Raw genomic sequence first — 25,756 nt, 5'->3', positions numbered from 1 at the left:
GTTATCTTTATCCATACGTCAAAAATATGACCATCCAACCCATTCAACCATATGACTCAATTTATTAGAGGACAGAGAGATACACCTGCCAAAAAAAATCTCACTTCATTAAATAAAAACAATTGGTTATAAAATCTTGAATTTAACTTACAGTATATTGTTAAAATAAAAAATAAGACAGCTGAAAGTTTTAAGACATTAAACAAATGCATTAAAAGTGGATGAAAGACTAGTTAATGTGGGAGTGCTTTTAAGATCACTACAGTATTCAGAACATTTGTATTTACATATCCCAAAGCCAAACAGTCAAGCAGCTTATTTTAAAAAAAGAGTTAAAACATTGGATGAGTTATTTCACAGTATTTAACCTCTCGGCTACTGTAAATGGCTTTAGTTTACATCAGTTTGTCTATCTAGTGGTAAAACTAAGATTTATATTAGACTGCTTACTAGTCTTTAAATCCAGATCCTTATTAAGTTATTAAGGCTAGATTCAGCAAGAGTACATATTTGTGTTACGTCTGATAAATAAACATGCTAACTGCAGAAGGGCCAAACAATGCTATTTCTTTAAATTTTAAAAGCTATGTTTTTTTTAATCTATTACTTTTAACCTTAGGGGAAATTTAGTTTAGAAGCATTTTTAAATTGATTGAAATGCTCTATACATCGCGAATGAAATTCAATAAATCACATAGAGAAAATAATCCAATATTTGTGGTTGTCTAGGTCTGTAATAAACCTGTCCAATCATTTAATTTGGCCGAAAGGAATGATTGGATCCTTCCAAAAGGCGAGGCAGAACTATTTCTAAGAGCTAGCGAGCTAGTAACCTGTTTTGGGGTGTGGCTTTGAAAGTAGGCCTGAAGGGAGGGGTGGGCTTTTTTCAGTTGGATACTTTCAAAAACTAGCTTACTCTGGCTGATCCTCCAAATTGCCTACCCTAGCTTTAATTGCAGGCTGTTTCCACAAATGATTCCAAAGTATGATGACCATCTTTGGAAAAATACATGCTCGTCCCCGTTTATATAACAGCATTCAACAATGATAACCTAGTAACTTTTGTCATGAACCACGGCTATCCCGTTCAGGGAGATGATTGCACCTTTTGAAATTCACATCATTCAAGTGTCCTCTGAATTCACACCTTAAATATGTTTCCATCAAAATGTACTCTTATAGCCCGTTTAGTCAGAAAATCCTAGAAAGTTGGTCACACCTTTGTACGATTTATTTTAGACTTAGTGCAAATTCTTGTGAGGTTTGGAAGTTGAAAGGCGTAATGTTAGTCATGCAGGCATTGCTCGGCAGATGAATGGTGCTACAGCAATAGACAGTGGGGTACAGCCCAAGAACAAGACAGAAAGCCGTGAGACAGAAATATTGCCCAAATCTTCAATTTTCTGCAATTTCATAAGAAAGAAATACTATGAAAGCTCTTCAAATTGCTCACAGTGGTTTAACATTTTTAATAAGCAAAAGTTAATTCTTTCTTGAATGGGAAGATTTGGAATGTGATTAGTGACAGCAGCTTATATACAAAATGCATTCATTGCTGATCAACTTTGATTAAGAAAAAAACATAACGTTAATGATTTTGATGCTTTCGCACAATTGATGAACGGACAACTGTTGAACTGAATCACCCATCCTGAAAAGATGGGCTCACATTAAATAAACTCCAGTTAAAACATAGCATTCAACCCAAGCAGAGCAGTCACTCCTCTTCCGTTCACAGACTGCAATGCACCTAGCAAAGAGCCAAGATGGACACCACCATTCCCCACCCAAATAAAACATACACAACAAATTAAAACAACGAAACGGAAAGCTGTACAATGCGGCACTTGCTTGCAGTAAGACTTGTTGAGAGGTGGTCCACGAGCGTAAACATTAGTTTGTTTGAGGACGCGTACGATTTTAAGGCTGCCAAAAATAAACATCAATCACAGGGCATCACATAAATGACACCCACCCTGTAGGTTTCACATTTAGTTGGCATTTGACAGGAGTCTCCAACATTTGACAAGAGTCTTCATTGTGGGTTTTGTATCGGTGCTTACACACACTGTGCTGACCTACATTGAGAGGAACAGACACTTTGTGTTGCATAGATTTGGTTTCTGAGTGACAATGAAAGCGATGGAAATGTTAGCTACGACAGATTTAGAACGCAGGGTCTATTTATCAGCCAAACAATATGGGATTTAGAAGAATTCCAAGAGAGCGGTCTTGTGGATAATCGTCTTTGCAACTTTCTTTCTTTTTAAACCCATGAAAAAATATTAGAACACCACCACCTAAACATTTACTTTCCCCCTAATGCATGAATGATTCTGATATAGTTTTAGCTAAATGCACGGGTAAATACACGGAAATCAGAAAACCATATAGAACATGTATGGAAATCATACAGCAATTAAAAAAACAAGGTTTAATCCAGTCTGCAACCGAAGGACCAGAGATAAATTACAGATCACTATACTAGTTTATTTAGACGGCAAACTGCTTAACAGATGGTGGTTTACATCGTATAGCCCTGGCGAACCTCTGTGGACCCGCATGTGACGTGTTTTCGGTAAAATTAGCAAAGATTTAAAAAATAAATTATTCATTAATGCTGCTGCTTTTACAGTACATAAATCGGGGTGATGTTTTTTGATAACCGAGAGTTGTTTTGAAATGAAATAGATGGCTGTTCGCTACAGTGATATGCTATAAGATGTCTTTGGCGGCACCAACAAACAACTTGGTAACACATGACATTTTTTTTAAATTCTAAATTAGTATGAGAAAAGATTAAATTAAACAGAATTGTAATAGGTAATATTTATTTTTGAATGTACAGCACAACATAACCTAAAGAATATTTTGGACATTACAACCCTAATATTTTTAGGCTATTTTGAGGCGTGTTAGAAGTCATTCAAATAATAACACAAATACACTTTAGTGTACATAGTTAGAAAAATAGAATCGTATATTTTTACACCACGGTGCGTTATTTTGAAATGCACTGTGGCTGAGGTTGTATTTGCTGGTGTAGGACTACATTCAGAGTTACTAACTCAAAGACGGAACTACACATAAAAACCAATGGGATAATTGTAAACATTGTATAATGTGTATTGTAATACAAGCAATGTTATTCAGCTTGCGCCAGGCTTTTAAGAATTTGTGTAGAACTAATATTGTTGTATACCACATGATACCATTTAATATTAGACATTTAAGAGTTTCCACCAGATATTCTTTTGGAAAGCCTATTCTTCATTTCAAAATCCTAGATTAAACGAATGCCTTTCATTAACACAATTTTTCTTGTGATTTCGGATATATGTTTGTGTAAAAGTCTAAAGACAATTTGTCTTGTCTTTTATATAATATCTCTTTCATTTATAAGTGATGAGAAATATGGGTCTCAAAATGAAATTCCGAAAGTGTTTGTTTCCAGATTTTTCTTATCGATATCCAAATTATTATATGCATATAATTATAACCATCACAGCAACCCTTTATTAAAAAAACACATTAGGTTGCAACTAAAAACATATTGCCTATTTAAAATTGAATTAAACTAAGCCTTCTCCACATGTGCCAAGAGTTACATTTAAGCAATCTTTATCATTAACTTCAAAAATTGAGTTGGTTGTTGGTGCATTCAGAGAGACAAACCTAAAGCCTAATCAACAATTAAAGAGATGCAAGAGGTTAACCACCATCCCTAACTCACAAATGGATCAAGTAGGTCAAACATAACAAGGTTATAGTGCAAGTGTTGCAAATTCAAGTATGGACAGGGCCAGAGATAATCGTTGCATTTCTTCAGAACGCACACAGGCCTTTTCACTGCATTTGGGAGAAGTCCACCTCGCTTTTGAACATCAATAACAGCTCATCAGTATGAGTCACCCATATTGCTACCTTCCTCATAGACATCCATTGGCACCGCTAACTGTTAAAAAAAACATTGGAAAGATAACTAGCTATCTTGGGATAAACGTAAGACAGTCAAGATGAGTCAAAACTAAAGATAGCACCTCCCACCCCGATTATGCAAGTTTGAGATTACAGGGTGAAAATAAAACAACTTAAAACTCAAAAGCAAATTTAAAAAAGAAGCTGCATTTTGCTTGCTCCCTAACAGTATCTTCCAGTGATGCACATCTTCCCTAAGGACCGCCTGACTCAGTAGTTTGCCCGCGGGGTTGAGGAGACCAGCAAGGAAGTGGCGAAAGAGTGAGCTCCTCCACAATAAGAGTCACGGACAGAGTTGTTAGAGCAAGGAGAAGCAGGTAGGAGTTGGCAAGAGAGAACGAGGAAATGGGGAAAGTGAAAAAAAAAGGTAGAAGCTAAAGTGCCAAAGGCCATACAGGGTAGGAAACCAAAAATCATAGATTCCCATTAATTCACGTATTCCCCTCACCCGGTAATCTTTTGCCGTACAAGAGCGACCGCCGACAGCGAGAGGGCGCGCCGTTGACTTTGGTCGGTCTGTCGGTTGCATGTCAGGCCTAGGTCAGAGCATCTTACACCTCGGTTAGCGGTTAGCTGCTAAGCGCTATTGACACAGTGGTTGGATGGGGGGGGGGGGGTCTCACGCAGGCTAGAAGCATGTCCAATTGTGTGGGTTTTTCTGTGTGCGCGCGTGTGTGTGTGTGTGTGTGTGTGTGTGTGTGTGTGTGTGTGTGTGTGTGTGTGTGTGTGTGTGTGTGTGTGTGTGTGTGTGTGTGTGTGTGTGTGTGTGTGATAAGCCCATAACCCCCTTCCATCGGCCCCTCCCCCAGCCCCCAGCCTCCTTTAGTTGTGTTAGGCCCTCAGTATGGGTCGGTACCCCCCCCCTCAGTAGCGGTACATGGTGTAGGTGCTGACCCAGGACGAGGGGAAGGCCCAGGAGGGGAAGCGCCGCAGCAGGGCGTCCATCTGCTCCGTGCGCTGGTCCGGCCCGAAGAAGTAGTGGGAGGAGACGGCCACCGAGACCATTCCCCCGGGGCCCGACGGGTCCGGCTCCTTGGGCGGCTAGGGGGGGAGAGAGAGGGAGAGGAGAGGGAGAAAACAAAAAGAGAGACAGCAAGAGAGTCGGAGAGAGAGGGAGAGGGAGAGGGAGAAAACAAAAAGAGAGACAGCAAGAGAGTCGGAGAGAGGGAGAGGGAGGGAGAGAGAGAGAGAGAGAGAGAGAGAGAGAGAGAGAGAGAGAGAGAGGGGAGAGAGAGAGAGAGAGAGAGAGAGAGAGAGAGACAGACAGACAGACAGACAGACAGACAGACAGACAGACAGACAGACAGACAGACAGACAGACAGACAGACAGACAGACAGAGACAGAGAGGGAGAGAGAGAGAGATCCACATTGGGTGAAGGGAGGGACAACAGAAATGGCTTGTTTACTTCTCATGGCATTATAAAGGGGATATCAAGGTGCGAGCATCAGGAAATGATGGTCCGTGAAGGCCATTGCAATCTTCAGGTCATTTTGCTCTGTCTGGTTCCTGTCTATTCCTTCAAGCTGATTTAAAGTGTAAGTGAGCCCCCTGTTTCAGCCACACTATTAGATAACAAAAATATGCTAGGAAGCAGGGGGACACGTTATCCTGTCTGTCTGTCTGTCTGTGAGCCTGTTTGGGTGAGTATGTGTGTGTGAGACTGTTTGGGTGTGTGTGCCTGTGCATGTGTGTGCGTGCGCATGTGTGTGCGTGTGCATGTCCGTGTTCGTGTGCCTGCATGTGTGTGTGGTTGAGTGTGCACCTGTATTTCTATCCAGAAGCTCCAGGCGGGCGCGTCCAGACCGTGGGAGTAGAACACAAAGTACTCCCCGCTCACGTCGAACGGGGGGGTCCCGTGCCCCAGGGACCAGGAGACCAGGCGGGCCCCCGGGTGGGGCAGCAGGTACAGGGTCATGTGGCTGGGGCCTGTTGGGGGAGGGGGGAGGGCGGGGTTAGGATAAGACATAACAAAGGGGGCCCTATGTTCCCAGGGACCTTATCAAACTGCCTGACCCTGAAGTGCACACAGGAGTCTCTGTGGCAACGGTGCGTTATCTCCGCTGGTTTAGTCTGCTATGTAAGAGGGGCGGAAGCCTAGCTAGCGTTGTGAGTGACAGCTGTGTTGGTCCAATGAGGGCGCCTCTGGGAGAGGGGTCTACAGGGCGTCTGATCCTCTTCCCCTCGCCCCCCCGCTGACGGGGGTCCCTCCACCTCCGGCGCACGCTACAGTACCCCTGCTGACAGAAACCCAACATTTGTGAACCCTCATTGATGAACCCCTTTTGTGTGTTCTCTACATGCTCCTAGAACAAACAGCACTCGTATCACTGGGTCTAGCAGTTTAATTATGTTGACGTTCCTCGGACCAGCACTACGTTTGGTGAAAGTGCCTTTAAATCTTTTGCACCCTCATCATGGCGTAAGCTCCAGGGTCACCTTCAACTGGAATCCCAAATCACCGTGAACTATTACAAAAGCACGATTAAGGACTATTTAACCACAAACCGTACATGTCCAGTTGATGCTTTATTTTGACTTATCTTACTGTGTCGGGTGTCTTGTATTTTATTTGAAATGCGACATTTAAAAAAATAATAATAATCATTGATTACTATCAAGTGTGACGGTGTCCACTGACCTGTTACGCTGAAGGTCAGCTTGACCGTGCCCAACACCGTCTCCTCTTTGGACACCAGGGTGAAGTCCACAGGGATGCTGGGCGACACTTCCGGGGCCGGCAGGTACCAGTTCTTCCTGGGGGACAGGAGCGACGGGAGTGCAGGGTACGGGGTGAGACGGAGAGGGCAGAGGAGTCGCCATGACGACACAGCATGGGGACACCATCTTAACACTGCTTGTTTTTCGCCATGTTCAGTATATTTAACTCCCTTTGGAAGGGACCCATGAACCAAAGACTGCGTAATGCGTCCTTAAACATACTAAATGACAAATCTTCATCTAAATGTGCAAGAAATAATTGGACATTTGTTCATATTATGTGAGAATTAATATAATATAAATGTTTTTTTTATTTGATTCCACTCAAATTGAATCACATCTTCAGACACGTAATCACGTGCAAAGCATTACATTAAAAGGGGATGTAGGAAGAATCTAAGAGCAATCATCATTTGATTTGTTAGAAATGCGGCAGTCATCCATCGGCTATTAGTAAGTGGACTGCTCTGTGAATGATCTGTTCTGGTTGACTCTGTGTGACAACTTAGATCTTATACTGCTTTCTGAGCCATCTGGACAACTCCTCCCTGATTGGGTCGAGGAGTTCATCTTGCCTGTCAATCAAAGGGGCATGAACTTCTCAACTTCTCAATTGCAGAGAACCGGAGGGAGGGAGCAGAGAGGGAGGGAGTAAAGAGGGAGGGAGGGAGGGAGCAGAGAGAGAGGGCGGGGAGAGGGAGGGAGTAGAGAGGGAGGGAGTAGAGAGGGAGGGAGGGAGGGAGCAGAGAGGGAGGGAGTAAAGAGGGAGGGAGGGAGGGAGCAGAGAGAGAGGGCGGGGAGAGGGAGGGAGTAGAGAGGGAGGGAGTAGAGAGGGAGGGAGGGAGGGAGCAGAGAGGGAGGGAGTAGAGAGAGAGGGACGGAGGGAGGGAGCAGAGAGGGAGGGCGGGGAGAGGGAGGGAGGGAGCAGAGAGGGAGGGAGTAGAGAGGGAGGGAGGGAGGGAGGGAGCAGAGAGGGAGGGAGCAGAGAGGGAGGGAGTAGAGAGGGAGGGAGGGAGGGAGCAGAGAGGGAGGGAGGGAGGGAGTAGAGAGGGAGGGAGGGAGGGAGCAGAGAGAGAGGGAGGGAGGGAGGGAGTAGAGATGGAGGGAGCAGAGAGGAAATGTTTTTGTTCCGTTGTGTACTTTAAAAATCCTGCTGCCTGTTACCACTCTCTCTTCTTAAACCTCTTAAATCCTACCAATCACAGCGCCCTTCACGTCGATCAAACAATACCCAAACAGAATTCAACCCCCCCCTCCCCGGGCCCACTGACTTGCTGAGGAACTTGACGGGCAGGAACCAGGGGTATCCGCAGAAGGGGTGGTCCTGGCGGCAGACGGTGCGCGCCGTGTCGTTGAGCTCGGGGATGAGCGGCGTGACGTACTTCATGGCCGTGTAGTCGAAGCTGTTCACCCACAGCCCCGAGTCACGGCCCTCCACCCGGCCCGCCAGGTCGTGGAAGGTACGGGTGGTGTGCTGCGGGGGGGGGGGGGGGGGGGGGGGGGGGGGATGAAGAGGACGAAGAGGGGGGGAGGAGGAGGAGGAAGGGTAGGGAGGAAGAACGAGAAGAGGATGAGGATGATGAAATGAGGAAGAAGCAGGAAGTAGTAGGAAGGAGGAAGAACGAGAAGAGGATGATGATGATGATGAATGAGGAAGAAGCACAGGGTGAAGAGGAGAATGGAAGATATTTAGTATAATGATAAATTATAATATACACACATGTATAGATATAATATACCATCTAAACATGATATATATATATATATATGATCGAGATGATAGAAAGTCTATTGGTAGAGATTCTTCTGTATCAATTCTATCGCTATGTCTTGAATCAGCAGAACTGTTTAGTCAGCAGATAACAGATTGACTGACTGGTGTACGTTACATAAATAGCTTAAAATTATTCACAGGATTATAAAACCGTTTTAAGCATATGAGTAAGTCCTTCCTCTTTTGATTACCCAACAATGATAGTTGATAAATTAGATATATTATATCGATGTCGTTATTGCGATGAAATGACTCGACGATTTTGGCCTGAAGTACAATGCAATGAATAAAATACATTTCTCCTCATGGCGTGTGCGTCAGCCTGCGTGTGTTTGTGTGTGTGATAGGTGAAGGCTCCCCACCTGCACGAAGACCCGTTTGGGCCGCGGGGAGTCGGGGTTGCCGGAGTAGGGGAAGAACAGGCCGGCCGCCATCAGCAGGAACACCAGCGCAAACAGAGAGCCCAGACCTGACAGCACCCAGCGGGTGCTGCGCACCAGGTAGATAAAGTGCAGCTGGGGGTCACACACACACAACACACACAACACACACACACACACACACACACACACACACACACACACACACACACACACACACACACACACACAGACAGTTAGAGAGAGACAGAGACATCACTGTTTATTAACCAATCCTCATCCAGGGGGGGTTTAACCCTACATGAATCAACCTCCTGCCCTGCTGCCCCCTTATTAACCCCCCCCCCCCACACACACACACACACACACACACACACACTCACAAAGAAGGAGGAGAGGAAGATGGTGGCCAGGGTGACCAGGGTGGACAGCACCAGCTCGGGGGGGATCTCCGTGCCGCTACGCCCCAGGATGGGGGTGAAGATCTCGAACACCACCCAGATGAGGAACATGAAGTGGACGTAGGGCAGGGCCAGCCCCAGCAGGTACAGCACACAGTATTTAGCGGAGGCGCCTGCGGAGGAGAGGCCGGAAGGTGAGAGTTAGCGGCGGTCCGCGTCGTGGTCCCGGCAGCAGTAGCAGCAGTAGAGGTGGAGGGAACACGGAGTCTCGGCATTTTCTGTGTCGCAATACGCAGGCCGTTGCCTGTGACCTTAGAGAAAGCGCTTCCCTTGCTGTGTGCATCTTTAAAAGCAGTTTTAAACTGCAAGTTTAAAAGACAACCTTTTTATTCTAGACTTCAGGTCGGCACCCATTCTCTCTAAATCTCTCTAAATTGGTGTAAATTTCCCCGTGAGGGAGCAATGGGAAGCATAATAATGGGGCCCGGTTTCTCTAAATCAGAAGGGAGAGAACCCCGACAGCCCTCGTGGAACGGGTTGGATTAGAGGGCTCCCTCTATGGGTGAAACACCTGCTACTGCATGCATGACCTGTGATTGGCTGATGGGGTTCCATGGTCCCATGGTGATTAAGTGTTGATGCGACACACCTGCCCTCCGCTTATAGAAACGGATCTGAAAGGGCCGTCGACAGCGAACTGGAAAGTGTGTTGTTGTTTGGGGGGGGGTTTGGTTATCCCTTAAGGGATGGTGTCATGGAAATCTGGTGGGAGGGGGGGGGAAAAGGGCGTCAAGGCCGTGCGGGCTTCCAGTTTCCACCGCGGGCGTTGGCTCTGCTTCCGACGCCCGCCTCCTCGCCCGCCCTTACCTCGGTGTTTGAACTCGCTGGTCAGGAGGATCTTGGCAGCCAGGGGGAAGGCCACCATGAGCATGGGCACGTAGGCGGAGCACAGGCCCTGCAGGGTGAACAGCACCAGGCTGCAGCACCACAGAAGAAGGCTCACGTCAAAGTAGAGCTCGGCCAGCTCCACCAGACGCACCCCCTGAAGCGGCGACAACGGCGACAACAACAAGGATGAGACGAAGCGATGTGGTCGTTGAGTAGCATCACACACACACACAGGGGCAGTGGCGGACTCAGGGGGCGGAGGCAGTGGTGCCTCCATGGTTGAAAAAGTGCCCTGAAGAGTGGTGAATACGAGAGAAAGTGCCTCATTGGCTGCCCTTTACATGTGAAAAAAATGAATGGGTGCCCTCTGGTGCCCCTTCATACAATAAATTATGACGATGTGCCCTCTACAGCAAGAATGTGGCCCTTTTATTTTTTCGCCCCTGCCCTTCAAACACTCTGAGTCCGCCACTGCACAGGGGGGATTTCACTCATTGTTCTATTCTGCCCAAAAACATTTCAACATATTACATTCATTCAAATATCAGAGGTAGGAGAATAATGTAGTTGTAGTGGAAGTGGTAGTAGGACTAAAATGTAATAGTAGTGATATCAGTAGTACTAGTAGAAGGACTTTAATGTTGTTGTAGGAGGATTCAAATGCAGTAGCAGTAGGTGTAAAATGTAGCAGTTGCAGTATAATGATTAGCTCCACTTGTAAAGTCATCATGTAAAAGCCCTTAACGGACTGCTGTAGGCCAACAATACAAACTGACCGAAGACACAGAGCCCTGCATCACAAAACCCTTAAAACTGGCCAGTTATAAACCAAGTCAGTAAACACAGTCCACGCCCTAACAGTGCTTGGACACCACAACGTCACATGTCCACCTCCGTTTTGGGAGCGTAGGCGCATTGTGTTGTTAATTATTGTGTTGGTAGTAACGGTTTGTTGGTCATTGTTTACTAGCTCGTTGTGAAATGATTTGTCACTCTACAGAGACATTGTTGTGTTGCTGCCAGAGAGTTCCTCATGAGAGACCAGGCAAAACAAAGTTTATCAGCCTAGGTTACGGTAGATTTATTTTGATTGCGGGTTTTACTGTAGTATAACTCTCTCCTAGCCCTATTCACAGTGTTGTGCCTGAACGCGTTCACTGAACGAAAGTTCATGAACTCGTTCATATTTTGGGCGAACGTGAACTGAACGTACTGTATTACTGCCTGATGAACGTTACTGTGAACTCGTTCATTCTGGTGTCAGTGAACGGCACGCTCACTCGGTTTAACTTCGTTCAATGGGGGGGTTATTTCTCGATCAACACGGCGGATGCGCGCGCAGATCGCCGTGTTGTTTGACCGGTTGCCATGGTAATCTCCGTGCGGTTCATTTGCAGTTGAGGTGTTGCCAGCTTACTGTTACATTAAACTGTAATCAGAAAAGGTGGTTATATGCTATAGACCCTATAGTATCTGTCATATAAAGGCTGGGACGAATTTCATATTATAAATATGTACACTTTATTTTGAAAGTATAGACCAGCGCGATTCCCATTGAAACGAATGGCGCGGTGATTATTCTTCAAAACGAGAGCTGTTAAATTGTGGAAAATGAATTAAACTGTAATCAGACAAAGCGGTTATATGCTATAGACCCTAGAGTATTTGTGGTATAAAGGCTCAGACGAATTTCGAATTATAAATATGTACAATCCATAACGTTAGCGCTCTGGCTCATAGCTCAGCGGAGTAGAATACCTCCTAGAATCATTGCGTGTTGGCCGGAAACGGAAAGGGGGCTGTTCACGTTTGGTTGTAGTCTTTTCGCTCGGTTCTCCGTCTCATCAGTAGGGCTAGAACCGAGCGAAAAGACTACAATCAAACGTGAACACCCCCCCTTTCCGTTTCCGCCAACGAGCAATGAGTCTTCCAACAGAAATCAATGGGATTTACAAAATGCGCTAAATGTGCAATAAAACACGATAGAAACTGTATTTCGCTACGATACTTGATTCAACCACTCTATATCATCCTAGACAAACCACAAAGGGGGCTCAATGTTCAAAATACCGGAAAAAATGAAAAGCTCACAGCAACATATTGAAAAAAAGAACTATGAACTAGTTCATTTTTTGGAACTGTGAACTTAGTTCAAAATTTTGAATTATGAACGTTTAACTGAACTAGTTCATTTTAAAATTTGCGAACTGAACTTTGAACTAGTTCACGAAGAAAGTGAACTTTCCCAACACTGCCTATTCATATACTTTAACCTGGATGGTATGACCGTGAATTGAGTCCTGGTTGTAGAACAATTTGAAGAGACAAAAGTCAGTTGGGGTACTTCAACAGTTTTTCCACTGAAATCCAACTGCTAGTGTCTGCATCTTCACATTTGCATTTACCACAGATAACTGTACAACCGGATATATTAATAGACCTACAAAAGACTCAGTGGCAAAAGAAAAGAAGAAGCTGATAACAAGTTTATAAGTTTAGTTCTCTTTGTGTTTTCAATGCAGTCAATTAATCCAAGCCACCACTGAGAAATGTTCAGAAACCACTCGTGTGTGGTTGGAAAAAATAATCCACTGGGGACACATGACTTCAGGTTATTGAGTTCACCACACGCACACGCACACGCGCGCGCGCACACACACACACACACACACACACACACACACACACACACACACACACAACCTTGGTAATCCATCACAACAAATTAATGTTTTTTCGTTTCGACACACAGTACTTCATTCCTAAATCATTTATTTTGTTTTATCGCTACAGAAAGCAACCAATAACAAGCCCGTAGTCTTCGAAACGACGTCGGCAGAGTGTCCGACTTTCATGGTCTACGAAAAGAGCAAAGAGGAATCCCAACCCTTAAATGACCCTGGGGTAATCTGCCGCTTTTCCCATCCGGTACTAATCAAAACATATGGTTTCCAATAACAACCCAGGAGCCTCTCTGAGCAGGAACACAATAGCGGGGGAGCTACGGAAACCTGAGAAGACTGTTTATTTTTTATTGAATGAAGTCGGTCGGTCGCGACGCCTCCAAAACGGGGCACGGCTCCACAGGTTGTGCCGTCTCCCTAGGTTTCACAGAGCTTGACGCAACGTACGAGCGCAGAACCGCGGCGGGAAAGACAAGGGTTTGACGCTGTAATTCAAGACCTTGAGCGTTACCGAGTCCCGAATCCCGCGTCACAGATTTTATTTACTTGGGGACTGTCACACATGCAGCAATTCATTATCGAAAAGAAAAAAATGATTCCCTAGAAGAATGAGCATTGCTAAGAAGCCTAAGTATTGCTTATCTTTTAAACAAGCTATTGAGATTAAGACCACAGCCCACCACAATGACGTGGCTGTGGACTCAAGGACCAAATAAAATGAAACAGAGTGATTTTAAAACAATAAACCCAACGGCAGCAAATGTCAGGGTTTCACACAGCACTTTACAGCTTAGGCGGCCGCTGAAGCAAAGGCGTGTGTGCTTAGTGTGTTGCTTAGGGCCTAAGCAACACAATAAGCACACACGCCTTTACTTCATCGTCAAAAATCTATAAAAAAAATTAAAAATAATAATCTTTAGTTTGAATATTATATATATATAACGTTTAAATGTTGCACAAATTCTCTTGTTTCAGTTGTTATTTGGACAATGTTGTATAGTACTTTACTATTTATTTTTATAGTTTCTATTTATTTTAATTCTTTCACTGTTCTTGTTTTACTTGTTATTTGAAAATGTTGTTTACATCCCCGGCGGGAATGTGTATGTCGCAAATGTTTCCTGGGCCAATCAGCAGAGTGTGTCTAAGATGATATACTGTTCCCATTGTATTCCATCCACCGATAGCATCAACGTGTACAAAGAGCTGCTGCTTCACATTAACCACACGTAGCGGAGGATGTGGATCCAGTGACCTTTAATCTTAACCGAGATGCAAGGCTTGCTGCTGCTCACGGCAGCCCATGTATCAGTCAACGGCCACGTGGAAATAAAAAAACACACAACAACTTCCATACTTTTTCTAAACTAGGGAAGAGGCTCAATATCTTGAGCGAGGCGGCCTCAGTGACCTGCAGGGGGGTGAAAGTGAAGGCTTAGAAGGAATATAGAGAGCCGGTTTGGTTTAAGATGCACCACATGCGTGCACATTCCATGGCGTTCTCAGAGGAAAAAGGTAACAGCTCTATTGTGGGCTGCCTCCAGAATGTGATATTCAGCCTCTGGACGGTGTTTCACATTCAGCTCCTGCCTGGTTCGGCCCTAGGTGAGCTCAGAGAAGCTGTTTAAAACCAGCCACCGAAGAAGCCTCGAGGCACAGGATGCCGAAGCGACCCAATACAGGAAGAGCTTTTTTAAACAGGTCTCTGCACGGTGGTCTGGCTTCACCCGTGTGCTTGTGTGTCAGCCACTGCTATTATAACTTATATGATGGATGTCATATAAGTAAAACAAGGGACTTCTATGTGTTTTGTTTTCCTCAAACCGTTCGATAATTCCTTAAAACCCTATTTATCCATACCTAGTTTAATCTACATTTCCACTGGTCTTATTGTGTATATAGATTTATTGGCATTATATTTTTCTGTCGTTTTTAAATCCCATTTTAATAGCTTTAAGTATTTCTAATTCTTCTTACTGCCATGTTCTTTGCGCTGTGACGCCCTACTTTCAATCTAGGATTAGCAAAAAAAAGCCGGGACTCGAACTCGCAACCCAAAGACCTGTGTCAGACAGTCAGACAGTCAGACAGTCAGACAGTCAGTCCGTCAGTCAGTCAGGGTCTGTCTGAAAACTGAAAGTGCAGTGAAAAAAGTCTAGGGTTGTGCATACAAATGTTGTGCATGTAAAGTTTGCACGCCCAACCGGTGTGCAATTCTTCTACACGTACACACACACACAAACACACACACACACACACACACACACACACACACACACACACTGAGGGCACGTGCGCGGTAACTCACGCCGTAGTAGAGGTTCTTGGCCAGGGTGTGCACCAGCACCATGGTGCCGGCAGCCACGGGGCCGTACAGGCACACGGCGGCGTAGAAGTGGTCGTACCAGAACATGGAGCGGCCCAATAGGGTGACCAGCAGGGCCACCGCCAGCACCGACAGCAGCGTCACCAGCCAGCTCAGCACCGTCAGGCCGGCCGCGCACGCCAGCCGACGCATGTACCGGCAGCCTGCCAGGGGGGGGGGGGGGGGGGGAGGTCAGCCAGTGGGGGGTGTGAGTTCGCCGAGTTCAAACCGCTTACTATGGTTTCTCTACGATTCACGGAAACAAGGGTGAGGCAAAAAAAAAAAAAGGTTCTAATTTGAAATACAGATTCAATATCTGTATGATAAATATAATTGATGGGTCCAATAAAGAGTAAGGGCTGTTAGATGTTATTTTATATAAAATACGATGTAAAAGAAAAAAAAAGACAAAAGAAACTACGGCATACAATGCGATATATACTATAGTACGGTCTGGTATGGTGCAGCGTATGGTATAGTATATCACCGTATGGTATAGTAGAGTTATGGGTACTATAGAACAGCACTGTAACTCAGAATGAGACTGAATAAATTAAGTGAGGGAGAAAGGGAAAAAAACTAAGAAAGAACGAAAGAACAAACAAAAGACCCAGCGAGAGAACAGAGAGGCCCCGAGGCGTTGGCGTACCGCCGCTCCCCGGCCGCGCGGCCTTCCTGGCCAGGTAGAGGAAGGTCGCCGCGGCGACCACGTAGTTGAGGAGGGTGCCGACGCGGGCCGGGTAGGCGACCACCACCACACCGAGCAGGTCGAAGAACACCATGTTGCCGTGGCGATACTGTGAGGAGTCGCCCAGCTCCTCCGACATCAGCAGGTGCTTCAGCACCGCCAGGATGTTATCGCCTGGGAGACGGGAGGAAGGGAAAAACAAAAGACAGGATTACAGGGGCCGCGGAGCCAACACGATACGCTGTGGATATTATGGGCTGGGTTTGTGTTGGCAGGGTGAGACGTCGAGGTGAGTACAAGGTGAGGGCCGTTGGAGCCCGCGGCCGCTCAAACACCTATCAGGTTACAGTCCTGTACGCACTCGCACAACAGATTACAGTTTAGCCTCGCTGAATTAAACAAAAACGACAAGATTCAATCAGGGGACAGCTTTGATCGAGCTGCAGTTACAATAGTTTCAATGCAAATATCCCGACAGCTTTGTATATCAAAACCCCCCCGCTCGGATTATTGAAGACCCCGCCATTAGAGCTGGATAGGAGACTCCTCAGACAACGGGGCTTATCGAAAGCTGTGGATTTGCCTATTCTGTAGCTGTGGTGAACACAGCAGTCGGTCCCTGGTCGCCGCCAGCGACGCTAAAACAACCCAGGCGGAGAACATAAAAAACAAAAGGGGTTCGACCAAAGGGGGGGGGGGAACAGTTGTGCCGGGCACCTCCACCCTGAGGGGGGGGGGGGGGGGGGAACAGTTGGGTGTTGACGCCATGAGGGGACGACGACTCATAGAAGCGATGTAATTAAACAAGAGAGAGCACAGCCCGGTCTTGTGGTCCCAGGGAACTGGCGGCCCTCCAGAACCCACCTATTTGCCTCATACACGCCGCCCCTCCCCCGTAGGGAAATACCTGCTGCAGAGTTACGAATAACCATAGCTTTCAGAGTGTATTTACATTCATGGCGTATAACACTCCACCAAGAGCTACCCTTTTATCAGCCGGTTATGTATTTACAGACGCCCCTGTTTGCTTTATTACAGTCCCGAGATGAAGGGAGAAAGGTAACCCCGGAGTCAAACCTGTTAACACACCCAAAGCGATGAAGAGGGAGCAGAAACTGTTATTCTGTTATTACAATCACAAGAGCAACCGTGGCTGTAATCGCATACGGGTCCTGAGCTGCGGGTAATTTCCTCCTAGTGGTCTACTTCGCTGGTGTAGTCGCCTGCATATTTGTGTGCTGCTCACACAATCACATTTCACATGCGCCAACACACACAGCCAGGACAGAGGCCCATTGTCCCCCCCCCCCGCCCAGTCCGTTCAGCTCTCAGCGGCGAAGGCTCCGGCCGGCAGTGACCCAGCAGAACGCGCCCAGCCCTTCAGTGCACATTCACCGCTGCTGAGCTGCGCTCCCATGGACCACTGCTGCGCTCCCGGTGGACTCAGGGTAATGCGCCCGTCGTATCAGATTCGTTCTGAATAACATGCAGCCCCACGTCTTCCTGCCCTGATATTTGTGTTCCCATGTAAAACGATGCTAGAGTAAGGAGCCAAGTGACAAAGTGTTATTAATCCCTAGAAAAGGGGGAAAAGCAATTCAAACAAAGTGAGCGAAAAAGAGAGAGAGCGCATGAAATAAATAAATAAATAAATAAAGAGAACGTTTAAAAACAGGATATACGAGGTCTGATGGTCACGGTGACGGTCATGTGGTCATATCACATCCTTTCATATCCTACACAATGCTGCAACTCAAGAATATAACACCTGCACTTCTATTAAAGTCCCCTATATTTCCAAGCCAAGGCAGGTCTTATTTAGCAATATTATTAAGACTCCACCCCATATACACAGATACTAAACATGTCCTGCTTCCTCTCTGCCTGCATAAAGCAATAACCCCCCCGCCCGTGACCACGCCCATGTTTGGTTATCTGCTCCACCTTTTTCCTCTCTGTCTCCGTCCTAATTGGCGGGGATGGGTGAGGAGCCTCCCACTAAACAAATTGGTGCGTCAATGTCGCAGACTACACACGCGACGCGCGGCGTTGTGGAAATGTGTGTGTGTTCGGGTCCCAGATGAGTAATGCGATGGGGCAGAGTGCTGAGGGGACTGAACGGGAAGCGGGAGGGGAGGACAGAGCAGGGCAGATGTAAGCAACATGTTTGTATTCCTGAGGATGTGTGGGTGACAGGAAATAACCTCGTCCCCCCCCCCCGGTGCCCACCTTCCAAATCCAGATCTGTTGGTCGTCCTCACATCACAACAAAGAAGCCACCTTGAAAAGTGTGTCCACAAAGTATCTTAATAAGCGTCTACATGATATCGGGATGACATAATATCGTAATAAGCGAAGGAATTAGAGCTCAGGCGGTCAGAAATGCAAGGATTCACGTGATTGGCTGACGGGTGGGCCTACCAGCTCTCTGTATGGAGTCGGTCAGGATCCTGTCTGCGGTGTCGTAATTGGTGTGGTAGATGTAGCCGTTCTCGATGAAGGCCAGGTCTATGCCTGGAGGGGGTAGAGAGACAGAGAGACAGAGAGACAGAGAGATAGAGAGACAGAGAGAGAGAGACAGAGAGAGAGAAAGAGACAGAGAGCGAGAGCAAGTCAAATATATTGATACAAAGTGTGCGGCGAGACAGAGAGCCAGACTCACGCCCTTGTACTTAATGCATGCAACGACAGAAAAAAACACTCTGTTGACATCCTATACTTGCTGACCCAATCCTTTTTAATCCCTCTTTAACATCCCTGCGCTCTTGGTCCACCGTGGGCGGCGGCACCCACCTGGGATGTTGCCAAAGTCCCTGTAGATGCGGAAGTCTGTGTCCGAGGGGATGATGCCACTCTGGAAGACCTCCTGGCCCACCACCGAGGCAAAGGGGTGCATGGCCGCGTGCACGTAGGCCTGCACCAGCCAGGGATTCTCCGGACCTGGGGGAAAGGAACCCCAGAAAACCCAGTTTGTTTTACATATTGTGCTGGTGACGTCACGTCAACGTTGTGTGTGTGCGTGAGGCATGTGATTGAGCTCCGCTTCACATGGTCGAATGGTCATTTGAACGGCCGGGGAAAGTAAATGATTTACAGGTCCAGAAACAAATGAGATCAACGGGCAGATAGCGTTCTGAGAAAGGCATGCTAAACGCATACAAATGAAGCCCGCTTGGGTTTATCATCAACCAAAGACAAACAATGAAATACTTATAATGCATGCACTACAGCCGCATTATGCCCACACACACACACACACACACACACACACACACACACACACACCTACACACCTGTCTGGAAGACAACCTCCTTGCCACCGACTCCTGCAGCCTCCAGGTTGATGAAGGCGCGTACCTGCTTGGCCCAGGGATGCTGGGTGATGAAGCCATGGCTGGCCTGGGAGAGAGGGAGGACGGAGAAGTGGAGAGCAGTTTAATATATGTACTAGTTTTTCATGCAGTCAGGCTTTAAATTGCCAAGATACAAAATATAACTCCTTTCCCGTTGCTCTTTGTTGCATTGAAGAGCCTCTGGGCTGGTTTTATATGATGTTCGAACCGGGACATTTTTGCCAGGAAATAAGAATGACGTCTAATAGCAAAAAACATCAATTTTATCCAAACTTTTGAATGGGTCCATTTTATGTGCATTTTATCCACTCCCATTGTCTCTTTGTAACTAATAACTATGAAAATAACGAACATTAGTCTATGATGGCTGTGGTCTCGCACTCCTAGGGCTCTGAATGCGCAGGCTTGAGCGGGCTGCAGTTCACTTATTAGCCAACAGGATCAGTAATGAGTAGGATTTTTTTTTTATACAAAGAACCTTAAAAAGAGGGAACAAACCGTAAACAGCGATTAAACAGTTTGGAGTTTTTGTAACCACAAGACCACAAGTTGAATGGTAGTGCTCTCATTACGACTTGCTCTGTGAAAAACCTTTTAGTTCCCTTTTATGCTTTTTGATACAGGGTCAAGCTATCATATGCTTTGTCAATGAGATGTATGCATTACATATATTGGCTGACAATCGCCATATGGAAGCACCTCCCAAACCACAACTGCATCTATTGTGGTGTCGAGTGATGAACAGCTAAGCAACTTTTTCGGATGCTGCATTGTACCGGAGTCATAAACCACCAAGCAGTATCATTGTTCAACCTGACAGTTGAGAACGTGATCGAAAGAGCAGAACATAACACCTAGCAGGGCTCGAATGAAACATGCCCTCATCCCTGTGAATGCTGATCTGACTTTTAACCATAACACGGCCGATTCAGATTTGCACTCGTAGTAGAATAATCAGAGTGAAAATTTAGTGTGCATTAAACATCAATATAAGTCATCTTTCCTTCATGCTTTTCTTAATGCGTTTACGATAATTGGGTAGTAAAAACGTCACAATTTGCTGTTTAATTGTATTGGTAGGGACATCATCTGCTTTCCTTGCCCATACTTCACACGGGTTAACACTCGGTGTTCCCTCTTGCTCTACGTCACCTGCAGCACGTTCTCCTCGGCCCCATTGAAGAGGAACACCACCCCGTGGCGTAGGGGAGTGGACAGGTTGGCCAGGGAGTGAAGCACCTCCAGCATGACCGCACAACTCACAGCGTCATCGCTGGCACCTACAACCACAGAATAACAAACACAAAAACTAGTGTCACACTTCAAACAACCCTGAGACCATGACCAACAAGGTGCCTCCCAAAACTGTATTTGTTTTCATCCCAATACCATGAATAAAGATTACTGCAACCATTTAGTACTACGGATAGATATTACTGTGACGCATTTGCCTATTCGGTAAATTAACCTCTGCAGTTTTTAGGTATTATGGTATAATCTGGCATATACAATCTTATAAGCATATGAAGCTACAGAAACGGTTTAGTCAGGACGGCTACTTGCCCTTTAAGAGATTCATACTTATACAGGGATTCCTGTTTAAGTATGGCTTCTGTTTTCTCTCCTATGTTTAGTTTTAGACGCAGATTGCAGATAAACCCACATCCTCCAAATCTCGCCTGATTTTAGGTTTCACACCACCCGCAAACTTCAGCAGCAATCCCATTGGCCATCACCACCACATTTAGAACTCTGAGGGGGGGGTACTCTATCCCACCCTTTCATCGTATCACATCTCAATGCTGTTATCATTGGTCATGGATGGAGTCCTAATTCCAAATGATTTAATAAATGATAGATCGACCATGAGCAAGCCGGCCAGACAACTGACGTAGGACACCAAGACATATTTCCTCTTTTGGTAACACTTATCCGACATGTACGTCACTGGACCCCCGACATGAAGGGTAAAAAGAGGAAGAGGAACCCACTTCACATTATGCCTCTTAATACTATGAAAGGCCCAATAAAAGTTGCGGATGGGGGAGAAGCATGTGATAGCGTGAGATTAGCGCATTGGCGTAACGTGATTCGCAGAGAGGAAGAAGGAGAGTAGAAGAAAGAGCATGGAGTTCTGAGAAGGAGGAGGAGACGAAGACTAAACCTCAGACGAAGGAGTCATGCGTTTTGGCTTTAAAGACCGGAGCGTTTGGGGCAGTGGACGAAGGGGGCCCTGCTCGGTGAATATGGGGGCGCCGTGCCGGCCTCTTGTCATCGCCACTTAATGCTCAAAAGAGAGAGCGACGCAGATATTGAAGTGTGACCTTTTGAGGCTAACCCATCATCATGGGTGATCCGTGCACCCCAATGAATGCAGGGGAGGGGAATGTCTTCTTTTTCCCCCTTCGCTTTTCTCCATGTTATCACATTTGCATCATTCGACTGTAAATCCTTATGGTGCGGTGAAAAAGAACGGAAGGATTTAAAATGCACAGATTGTGCTCTGATGAATATTCAGCGGCACGTCTTCCAGACATCATGCCTGCCCGTTCATTGAGCGAGTGATATAAAAACCCTTTGCCAGTCTGAGTACAGTTCAACCAGTGCATGTGAAGAACCAATTCCTTGAACGCCACAGGGAATATTTACAGAGCGATTTCAATGCGCCGCTTCACATACCGGTTAACCAATAAACAGTGGTGGTTAATTTGTCGTCTTCATATGATCCCTACTCTTAAGTGGTTGAAAATAACAGGGTGGTTTATATCACGGCACAAACCTTCTGCAGATGTCTGTGGCTGAAGACTAGCAGACATTCATGTTGGCTCCAAAGTCACACAAGTTCAGCATTAATAACATAAAAGATTACTCAGACTCTGACATTGGCCACATACCGCAAACAAACATAATACTTTGTTTACCTGTTTAAGATTATATGAATAATAATCTGATTTATTATCATGATATTATTCACTATTTACTAGGCGCTTTATCCAATATGACTTAGTGCATTTCTTTAGAGATACATGTCACTTAAGAGCAGGCGGGGATTAGTTTGGACCCAGCACCTCTCGGTAGGGGGTCCGACCCCCGACACCCTTCCCGACAATCCTGGACTAGAAGTGCAGTCTGAATCGTAGTGCATTGTGCGCTGTGCCACCACTGCCCTTGACAAACTCACGAACTGAAATGTTATGGGTTGTTGTGTGGCTGTGTTTAATGCGGATCCCAAATGATCCCTGCCACCAGACAATGGCGGATCAATTTGGCAGTTTGAACAAATAGAACACCCGATTGTTTGCCCCGGTAGATTCTATCGCTCTGGCAGGTAAGCGTACACGTTTACAAGTCAATTTTCAACCCCTTCATTGATTGTCCTAATGACATAAACAAGGGGTGTCGTTGCAATCCCTCTCCGGAGGACAACAAAACAAAAGCCGAAAGCCGACCATCCACCATGGCTCACGCCTCGAGGCTCTCCCTCAGTACCTGGACTGTTGGCCACCGTGTCGAAGTGGCAGTTGGCCAGCATGAGATGCGACGGCCCGGCCTCGGGCTCCAGCTTGACGGCCACGTTGGTGACGCGGTCGTAGAAGCTGGTGAAGCCCCCGAGGAAGTCGATGGAGAAGGAGCCGGTGGGCCGCTGCACGTCCACGCTGAGGCGATGGGGGTTCCCCGCCGCCGCCACCTCCGCCTGGATGTGTTGGATCTGCTCCAGCAGATAGGCCACCGTCAACACCTCGTTCTCCGGGCTCCCCACCGGCCGCGGGCCCACGCTGGTGATGCTTTCCAGGTGCCGCCTGGGGTCGGGGGTTGAGGGGGTTTGGTGGAGGTGGGGGGCGGTGGTGGAGGACGCATAGGTCATTAGCATGGACTTAAAGGGGTGATATTATGCCACTAGGTGTGAGTGTGATTGGCCATGACAAGCCATTTTTAAATCAGCCTTTTCCTGTGTTTGAGTGACATCACAAGTGGGCATGTCAACCTAGATGTATGCTGCATAGGTCAGTCTACCAGCCTACCCAGTGGGCCGTGACAAATGCTGCTTATCCATCTATCAAACATCTAGGGTGTCACTCCCACTTTTGATCACACTAAAACCCAGCAAAAGGCCGATTTTCAAATGGCTTGTAATGGCTCTTCAGACACACACCTGGTGGCATAATGTCACCCCTTTAATAAATCATTGGTTTGGCATGAAAGAGTTTGTATGATCGCTCATTGGGATTTGTCTCTGTAACTGTTATTTATTATAGTTGAAAAACAGGAAATGCGTGATAGAAGCGCGTGCACCGCACACACACACACGGACACACACACACACACACACACACACACTTGCTAATGTGAGAAAATAAGCATGAGTCACATTAAATAAGTCTGTACTTTAGGTTTTCGCTTTCTTTCATTTCATTATAAAATATATTTTTCTAGTTTTGCAGAACATCCTGAAATAACAAATTACACTTCCACAATGAAAAACCTTAACCAAATCATGATCCTGCAACTTCCTTGAAAGGTCGCAGCAGCGATTCATTTACAAGCAATTCAAGTAATTTCCTGCCTCCCTAAATTTATAATCATTCATACTATAATGCATGGTCATTCTGTCCTATACCACTACTTTTGACAGAAATGACTGTCTATGTGAATAAATAGGTTGTCTATCTGGACTTCACAGAGGATTTATTTTAAAATGGACTAGATATCCCATTGAATTAAGTTTGAGTTTACATAAGGACTATAACAGACTGGTTCCCTTAAAATATTTTATCAATTGGAATATATTGCTATATCTATACTGATATACCACATTTCCCCTGAATATTGGACGGCATTTTATATTACATGCTAACTAACTAGTTGACTGGGATTGTTATATCATATTAGGTCTACCATGTTACTCAAAGGCTCAACAAAGATCTTTGACATAATTTAGGCAGCTTGATGTGTAAAGATATTGGTCATCATCCCGTATACACTTAATATTTCAAGATGCATTGTTTACTGTTGAACATGTACTCTTTGCATCCCGTTTTTGGAGGTGTGGTCGCCGTTTATTGACTGATCAAAAGCAATACAATATACCATAGAATGAAATAAAGGAAATACAAATTGGTTGGTAAGCTTTGTCACACAATGCATCCTTCAGTTGCGTTTCTCTTTTATCTTTTACATTATGTCATTTCCCGCAGGCCCTTATTAGGGCTACACACAGAATAGCGACGTGATCCTATTCTCTGAACTAAAAAAAATCACGTCTTCAAGTGGCTTTCACTGACAGTGGTTATTGCTTTGTTATAACTTGTTATTCAAGTCACTAAAACCGCCTTTCCCCCAGAGGGATAGAACTGGTGATCGTAACTAGAGTGGTCCGAAATAGAGAGGATTGTGCCTAGTCAGAGGTCCTTCCTGTACCAAGTTCTGACAGCAATACAGCGTGTATAACACCTGGCTTCACAGTTACCTTGAAAGGAGGGGGAAATGGTGCGTTTCTAGAGGGTGTGCGTTATACACTCCTGAACTAGAGGAAAGGTTAGCGGTCCACCAACTGCACTAATAAGAAGTTGAGAAAAACAAAAAGCTAAACAAACTCACCTAGCCCTTACTGCGTTGAATTCACCAGTCGACTTCCCAATGACGAGCTGCTGTAGTGACAAATGCACGAGTACCCATAGCACCAAAATAAACACAAACACTAAGGAAGCTCCGACTCCTTCTCGTAGCAAGAACAGATTCACTTCGGGCTTCTTCTCCGGGTCGCTGTTGTAACCGTTACCCCCGTGTAAACTCCGCGAAACGTTATTTACTTGCGATACACTATTGGGCGTCCCGAGTCCTTTTAGTCTCCTGATAGTGGTGTCACTCTCCATCTTTGCCATGGTAGTAGGCTACATCAGCTGCAAGCTTCGCTCTCAGACAGGCGGCGCTTTCCTGAGCAACTGACGGATCGCGCAAAGGGACAAGTTACGGCGGTTCGCCTGGGCGGTTTATGCAAATCAAGTGTTCATAATGGCCGGTGCGCGCCCTATTGGCCAAGGACAAATATTACACAAATTCCTCGTGGAACCGGTTAAACGAAGAAGCAAGAAAGGGCAGGTTTCGGGTTGGATAGGAGAATACAACATTAACATGTTCACTCGTTCACGAACACACACACCCACACACACACACACACACACACACACACACACACACACGCACACACACACACACACACACACACACACACACACACACACACACACACACACACACATACACACACACACGCACGCACTCAAAAAACACACACGCACACACACACACACACACACACACACACACACACACACACACACACACACACATTTTTACTAAATAAAATAATGGGGGGGGGGAAGCGTCAGCTATATAAATGTTAAATAAATGTCTACAAATATATGCCTACACTAGACCGCCTTTGTGCACCGTTGTGTGCTGGGGCACGTTCAGGAATGCTCAAAGTAATGTGAATACCCAAGGAATTGTTACTAATTGCTGTC

At 45.9% G+C, this 25,756-nt stretch overlaps 1 protein-coding gene across 1 annotated transcript; it reads right to left on the bottom strand.

Moving 5' to 3' along the window:
• Window positions 1-56: 56 nt before the first annotated feature.
• On the bottom strand, window positions 57-25,146 carry ermp1 (endoplasmic reticulum metallopeptidase 1). Its single transcript, XM_079734100.1, has 15 exons — window positions 24,831-25,146; window positions 22,722-23,032; window positions 20,385-20,512; window positions 19,173-19,278; window positions 18,673-18,819; window positions 18,301-18,393; window positions 15,841-16,053; window positions 15,135-15,355; window positions 10,122-10,296; window positions 9,237-9,427; window positions 8,836-8,988; window positions 7,971-8,173; window positions 6,620-6,735; window positions 5,744-5,907; window positions 57-5,019 (listed from the first exon to the last, which is right to left on the bottom strand). Exons 1-15 carry the CDS (start codon window positions 25,112-25,114, stop codon window positions 4,843-4,845), a joined length of 2,682 nt encoding a protein of 893 aa, XP_079590226.1. The 5' UTR covers window positions 25,115-25,146; the 3' UTR covers window positions 57-4,842.
• Between the last annotated feature and the right edge of the window lie 610 nt (window positions 25,147-25,756).

Source organism: Pollachius pollachius (genome assembly GCF_949987615.1).
Source record: "Pollachius pollachius genome assembly, chromosome: 4".
In the NCBI taxonomy this organism is placed as follows: Eukaryota; Metazoa; Chordata; class Actinopteri; order Gadiformes; family Gadidae; genus Pollachius; species Pollachius pollachius.
This window is presented reverse-complemented; position numbering and strand designations above follow the sequence as displayed.

Coding starts and splice junctions, on each gene's coding strand:
- ermp1 (XM_079734100.1), bottom strand. CDS start 25,114: ATGGCAAAGATGGAGAGTGACACCACTATCAGGAGACTAAAAGGACTC. Junction 19,279..20,384: donor CCGAGGAGAACGTGCTGCAG/GTGACGTAGAGC, acceptor CCTCTCTCCCAG/GCCAGCCATGGCTTCATCAC. Junction 15,356..15,840: donor CGCGCGGCCGGGGAGCGGCG/GTACGCCAACGC, acceptor CCCCCCTGGCAG/GCTGCCGGTACATGCGTCGG.